The sequence below is a fragment of the Hyla sarda genome, chromosome 5, assembly GCF_029499605.1.
Source record: "Hyla sarda isolate aHylSar1 chromosome 5, aHylSar1.hap1, whole genome shotgun sequence".
In the NCBI taxonomy this organism is placed as follows: Eukaryota; Metazoa; Chordata; class Amphibia; order Anura; family Hylidae; genus Hyla; species Hyla sarda.
The window spans coordinates 44,809,459-44,817,162 of NC_079193.1; the positions used below are offsets into that span (position 1 = coordinate 44,809,459).

The 7,704-nt window shown below is 39.5% G+C and overlaps 1 protein-coding gene across 4 annotated transcripts in view; it reads left to right on the forward strand.

The window, feature by feature from the left end:
• Positions 1-7,293, forward strand: part of JCAD (junctional cadherin 5 associated) — a 148,405-nt gene extending 141,112 nt beyond the window's left edge. For all 4 annotated transcript variants that reach the window (XM_056519423.1, XM_056519425.1, XM_056519424.1 and 1 more), the window contains one exon: positions 1,058-7,293. In XM_056519423.1, the coding sequence (XP_056375398.1) occupies positions 1,058-1,092 (35 nt within the window). In that variant the 3' untranslated portion in view covers positions 1,093-7,293. The remainder of the gene's footprint in view (positions 1-1,057) is intronic.
• The last annotated feature ends 411 nt before the right edge of the window (positions 7,294-7,704 follow it).

The window sequence follows — 7,704 nt, forward strand, 5'->3', positions numbered from 1 at the left end:
AAGCCAGCTCCGGAATGAAAACAATGGAGGAAGATAGCGGAGGAATGGGACCAGGTATCAGGAACAGGTAAGCATGGTTATCATCAGTGTCACCAACACTACCTGTCTGTACCGAGAGGCTAGTGCTGTGACACTGATGACAGATTTTCTTTAAAATTATGAGTGCTGCGGCTTTTTTTTTTTTTTTTATCAAGTCTGGAATTTGGTCTAGTATACAGAGCAACCTGTACTGCTTCTTGTTTTTATTACTAGTATAACTGTTGACTACTTAAAAGTAATGTATCACCTACATTGTTTTTACTGATTAGAATCAGACACTGAAACTGGTTCTTTTTTCTATTATCTTATTTTAATTTTTCTCATTACATTTTTTTTTTTACATAATTATGTCGACAGGTATCTTACCTGAGCTGTTTTTAACAGCATTTAGTGATATTATTTATTTAATACACCAAAGAAAAGGAGCGTATACAGATCCAATGTCTCAAAAAAATATCAAGTTTATTTGTACACAAATGCAAAAATAACATACATCTAAAAGCATTTAAAACAAATAATAAATATGTAAACAGAGATACAGCTCCATACCACAAAGGCAGGAAAAAGACATCTGGTGCGGGCTCAATATACTTCACTAGTATGATCAGGCTATTCAAATATAGAAAGAAACCCCATAAGTAGCCCAAGAGAAAAATAATTAAAGTGAACTTGGGGAAAATAGAAAACCCCAAGAGAAAAACTAATCTGGAAGTATATACTAAAGGTTCCCCCATATCAGCTCAAAGCAAAGAGCCAACTAATAGTAAAGTGCATGAAAATATTTACCAAGTGGACCAGATAACCAGACCTCCGTCACCCAACGTTTCACCACTGAAGGCTTCTTCCGGGGATTCAAGGATTTCCTTGAAGTTGGTTTCTCAGTCTTGGCGTTGTCGGTAATGGAAGACCTTTTCTTGATCTATTGGTCAAATTGGCCTATTACTTAGCGTTTACATTTTCTGAGACAAATAGTGTTTATTTAATAGGTTAATAATGTATATATTTCTGTTTTCCACAGATGCCTATGACCCAGCAAGAGTGGAAAGAGTTTAACCTAAACCTAGAGAATTCATTAACTACACTGTCGATGAATGTTTACCAAAAGAATAAGATGGTAACTTTACCTTGTCTTCTCCACCGAAGCATTTCCGTTATTTATGGCATACCCACACTGCCGTTACTACTGCCAAATGAATGCAACTTGTCATCCGCACTGTACATACAATAAGTAAATAGTTAATCTATGAGAAAGATACAAGGAATTTACCGGGAGAGTCTTTTTTAGTAAAAAGCACACTGAAGAGCTTTCTGGCCAACTCTTACCGATGAGGTCTGTAGACGTAACTCCTATTCGACGAGCACATTGTGCGTCATTGTTCCAATGAATGTAGTTTCGGACTCTGCATAGGTATTGACGCAGGAGGCTAGTAACAACCTGAATGTATCAACAAGACATTGCATGGACTTGGAGAGCCTGTTCCTAATTCTTTCTTTTATATATCTTTTTTTTAACCTGTATTATGACTCGACTCCTTTATGAATGCTTGCACTTTGCTGCATTTTTGACAGATGGCTAAACACATAATGAACCCAACTCATTGCACATCATTAAACCTTCTTCACCGATGACAGTTCGGCGGAAAGAGGAAACAAAAAAAAGAACTTTGTTTTGAAGAATCGATGTGTGTTTTATGAATGCAAAAAGAAAACAAAAAACCCTTTTAAACAACAGCTCGAAAAGAGAATGAACATGTCTAATTGGATGTGCGTCTATTCTGCTGGAGAACTGAGATATGTTGTGACTGTGGGGGAGGTTATAAAGCATTATATAGGAAAAAAAGAACTGGCTGCCATGTAGAGTGTGGGTTATTCTTCATCGTGGAGAAATCGGTAAACATCACGATGACGGCTGATTTTTTTCCAAGGGTGGTTAAAGACTTGGTGCATGTAAGGATCTGTAACGTGACGACTTTGAATGGGAAGAGTCTGTCAGGAGTATTACAGGGAATACACACATACCTGAAGTTACTTGTAGGGTTCGATACAATCTCCAATGAAGTAGTTGGACATCTAGATCTCCAGTATTCAATGTTCCTCCTTCCTCATAGCTCTTCTGGTCAACCGTATGCCATGACATTGAGGTCGATGTACTGGTTCAGTTTCTCAACATATACAACGGAAGGAATGCAGCACCTATAATCTCTACCAGTGGTCTTAAACTGTGGCCCTTGAGATGTTGCAAAACTTCAACTCCCAGCATGCCTGGACAGCTGTTGCCTATCCGGGCATGCTGGGAGTTGAAGTTTTGCAACATCTCAAGGGCCACATTCTGAGACCAGTGATCTATACGATACTCTTTTATTTCATATGTTGGGTTGCGATAGTGAATTTATGCCTATTTCGACATGCAATGCCATAAAGTATTGAGTCTACAGATACATGCTGTAGGTCTAAATAATCAAAAGAGGGCTAGCCCTGTGACTACTAGCACTTCACTCATATGACACAAGAGTAAGTCTCCAGTGGCTTCTAACAGGCAGTCTGTTCCAAGATGCTTTCAGATATCCAACTTGACCCTTTATGGATGGAAAATATTTTATTGTGCCTGATACCTATTTGTTTGTACTACTGTATATAAGGAAGAAGAGGTGAGCACTGTTGGGTCTTACACATTATATCCAAGGCCATTACTTTCTTTTGAGATGTAAATATGAATCCATTGTCTATCATGCGAAGGGGAAATCCCCATCTTAAAGCAATACTGATACATTGGAACAATTTACATTGCATCGTTTACATGCATTCATCTTGTTGGGGTCATGTCCTTAGCCGATAGGTCTACCCCTTTCCTTCATTCTTGATTTCTGCCTTATTCTGCCATTGTACTTTGCAAAGCATGTGAAGCTGTGGATATATATATATATATATATATATATATATATGTTGACTGTGATATATTCTTCAAAAATATCCATTGTTTGGAGGGAAAAAAAAAAAGGTCTAGCTCTCCTTTGGCTTTGTGGTTGCTGCAGAACGTCATGTTCTGGTCTACTTGAAGTTCTGCAATGGGCACAGAGACGGAGGTTGCATATCTCTGCACTAGAATATATATGTGTGTTTTCTGTAGTCTTAGGACAATGCTGAGAAGCTATTAGTTTAAGTGCCTATGTTTGCTACCACCTGGTCACATTTGAAAATAAGAAACAGACCCTACATCCAAAGACATCTCCATTGTCATGCCAAAACTGTGCCATTGGGTTCCATACAGACTAGCACTTTAATAACACAATTCATCATATCTGGTGGTACATGCCCTTTCTAGCATAAGACACATCAGCGCTCACCATTCTTGTTGTGTATATGTAATGATAATCATATATACTGTAGCTGAAGTACTGGACATTGCTGACCACATCTCTCCTTGGTCACGCTCTTTGATCAGATTCGTATTGGGATTACTGTAAGGTAAATGTAAACTTTTAAATATATATAGAGAACATCTACTGTTTCAGTCCTCAATTTCCATGGGCAGAGATCTATATACTGTTAAGTACAGTAAGTATTTACTGTATAAAATCTGTATTTCTAGAATACGTACCAAACACTTCCATTTTGTAGTAGTATGTATGGCAAAATGGGCTCAGTTGTAACATGCAAGGGCCCCCCACTATCAATTTACCTCTAGAAAATGAGCCTCCTGCCAGGGTAAAAAGACATTGTTAGATGTGGGTGGATTATCCAGAGCTGTGAACTTTAAACATCATTTTTGCTTTCAGGTGACGATTGGACTGTTGACTTTGGTTTGCACCATAGATCGTTGACTTAAAGGGGCCTCAAAATCCACTGGAATACTTTTTTTAAACAGTCCTCAGAGAACCCAAACAGGTCATGGATTTCCTTGACATTGCACCAGTGCTTTAGTTAGATTTCCTAAATATATATAGTTAGCACATGTGTTTCCTGTATGGGAAATCCTCAAGAAATGAACTGTCAGGGTTCCTTGAGGACTTGTTGGGAAACACTGCACTAGACCAGGAGGCCGGGCTTAAGGCTAGGTTTATGTTCCATTGACTCTGTATTATTCTTAATGTAGTTTTAAATGTGTCTAGTTAAGTAACAGATGTTAATGGAGGGAAAATGGATCAATGGCCTGTAGAGCTAAATCATAATTCTGACATTTCCCATGAAGGGATTTTCCAGTCAGAACTTATTGATGGCCAATCCTCAAAATAAGTAATCAATATCAGATTGGCTCCATTCTCTGTAGTTGCCATACAGTAACTGCACCTCAGTTACCATTTACCTCAATGGAAGCTAAGTTGCAGTACCCTGGCCTGACCACTATTCAATATGTGGAGTAGTTTTTTTCTGGTTCTGTTTCTTTGTGTAGCGGGAGTCATGGAACTGTGAACTTATTAGTGGGAAGCAGGGTGTTGGCATCAGATAATGATAACCTATCCTATTGATGACCTTATCTGTTGTAGTAGCCTTAAATGGGTTATCTGGTATAGAAACCCACTTTAGTTGGCATAGAAAGGGAACTCTGGAATAATATAGGAGGATCTCCTTCTCAGAACCCTTGTTTATTATGAGTTGTTACAAAGGGCATCTCTCTCTCTCTCTCTCTTCTCTCTCATTTCTCGCTCTCTTTTCTCTCTCTGTCCTCTCTCCTCCCTATTTCTGTGTGTCATTCTCTCTCAATCTGTCTCATTAGGACCCAACATGTCCATTTGTAACATGGATAGCCCATTGATATCATTGGGTATTGGGTCTGTATTTCTCCAGTCTCCCTGTAGTGGTGCTACACTAGGATTTAGCCCTTTGGTCAGCTCCAGACAAAAAGAGATTTTCCCTAACGATTTTCCTTTAGTGTGGTTTATATTTAATGGATGAGGCTACATGGTGCACATTGTCTCACATGTATTGGTGTTATTGCAGTACATACAAAAATCTCTTTCCAGTGACGCACTGATTCTCTGACCATGACAAAGCTTTTAGATGTTAGCAACGATACGTATTTTTTTAATGAAAGGACATGAAATACTGTATGTTCAGCATTAATGCAATCTAAATGGTATTGAGGCTGAATAGATTTATATATGGATGCTAAATGAATAGGAGTGTAGGCTAAAAATACTTAACATTATCTCATGTCAAATATCTCTTTATTGGGGTAATCCTTTGGGAATTTTGTTATCATTTGAAACATATTAAGGAAAACCAGGGGTAACATTTTGTAAATGAGATTTTGTTAAACCGGACTTCTTAGCAGGAAAACGGGTGTAAAAAAGCCTAAATAGGGCTATTCATCATGATTCTGGTGATACCTATTTTATCTCCATAGTCACATTATGCTAAAAAAAAAAAAAACAGGGGGCATTCCTCGAAACGGCAAGAGTCAAGATCAGGCTGGACTTACCTGGGCTCTTGCTGTGCTAGGGAACACCATCTAAGCACATGAGCCTAAAGACAAAAAGAGTTATGTCAAATCACTGGAAAGAACTATGGATATAAATACAATTTTATGCCCGGAATCCTGATGAGAATCCCTATGTGGCCATGGGCTTTTTGCACTCATGTTTTTCTGCTGACAGGTCCACTTTTAAGTAGATATCCAACCAAAGACTAAGATATGACATTACTCATTAATCATTTTGTTACTGCGGGAAGTCTTTATTTTGCAGGTTTAGCTGCTTATATTTAAGACATTTCCTGTCTTCCGTTTTAAGGACACATAGTAGGTGTCATTTTTTGCTGCCAATTCTGTGTTAGGGTACGTTCACACATACGCAGATTTGATGTGCAGATTTGATGCACAGGATTTTCTACTCCAGATTTCAATGTAAACTAAATTACTGAGCACAGCTACTAATTCGCAGTTACAAATCCTGCGCATGAAAACTCAGTCCCCAAGAAAGTTTTTTCTATCTACCAGTCATGTCTTCCTGGTGGTCTGCTTCCTTCCTTCTGGAGGAGAGCTCACTTTCATACTTTGCAGTCAATCTTCGTCATCCCAATCCAGAGATATACTTTATGATCCGGTATCAGTAACCATTTGTCCATCAGGGTTGTATACGGCAGTCAAAGGCCTCCACCCTAAGGTATAGCCTATTTACATGGGACCTTTTACATGGGGCAAAACATGTTTGTTTGTCAATGGGCTATCCCCTTCCAATATACAGGCATGTGTAGTTGCTAGCAGATGATGAATACTCAAAGACACATAGATAGCTGAACATTCACTGAAATCTCTTCAGATCTCCTGTTCTCAGACGAGTGTAGATGTATGTTAAATGCAGAGGAGTAAGCCATTGCCTGTGGGCAGTCTGTGGAGATTCGGGATGCTTCCACACACATCAGATGGTCAACCAGTCTCACCAAAACCACATGTTTGGCCAAATTATGGAGGCTTTAGGTGCCAAACAGGCTCCAGTACTGTTTGCATTAGTTCTGCACTACCTTTTTCGCACACCTTAAAGCTGCGGCCTTTATGTCTGAGACCAATAGTAATAACACCAGTATCAAGAACCCACTTTAATTCTTGACACCCCAAGTGATTTTGTCATGAGATACTGTTATAATTCAGGGATATACCTATTAGTATTACCAGAGCGACTCTAATCCACCTTCTTCCTGTGTTGTCCGTATTGGTAGGTTGACAGTCTTTTAAAGGGGTATTCCACTGACCAGTGTTGGGAACATTTAGTTCCATATGCTGTGTGCGCAATGCTGGGGTCGGTCATGCCCCCTCAATGCAAGTCTATGTGAGGGGGCGTGGTAGCCACCACGCCCCTCCCATAGACTTTCATTGAGGGGGCATGGCGTGATATCACAAGGGGGTATGACCGACCCCCACAGCGCTCACACAGCATTTAGAACTAAAAGTTCCGAACACTGGTCAGTGGAACACCCCCTTTCAGCTCGTGCGTCTTCAATCCCTGCAGGAATTTTCAGGCTCACAGCAATTATTGGGGCACCAGCATACTGGCCTGCCAGAGCTGCCTGTTTATGGGGGGCAGCAGTGTACTCCTGGGTGGTCTATATAGGAGGTCAGCTGAGGTACCTGTCCTGAGCAGCATAAGTCAATGTACCACCTCCAGTTCTCTTGCTGCAGTAGTCTAATTTCATGGTTTCTACCTTGTTGGTAGATCTAGTAATGATTAACGTGACAATATTTGTCTTCTATAGTGTACACTACACTAAAACAAAATGTTTTGTGTTAGTTTGTGTAAAGCATTGGAGGGGGGGGGGGGGGGGAATCCATTTCTGTTGCCGTCTCTGGCACCACCCCTTATTAAAAGTTGTTGTAATCCATGAAGAATGGTGGTGAAACTATACAGGAATATGTCGTCGAGCATCTGCAAACCATTCCTAGGATGTATTTTAAGAGTTAGCTGTTTCACTAACACCTGTTTTTGTTACAAGTATTTTTTTACATAGAATATCTTATAAAGAATAATCTGACTTGTAATCATTAATAGACACTTTTGCATTTAAATATGAGAGAGAAAACTGTGTGTAAATGAGAACTTAAAGTTCACTGGTCACTCACATATGGCGGAGATAGTAATTTTGACCTTGCATAACCAGTCAATAAACCATTCGTGAGCGACACTGTAGGTATACGGTTAATACTGTTACTTTGTAGTAATGGGTTCCAAATTG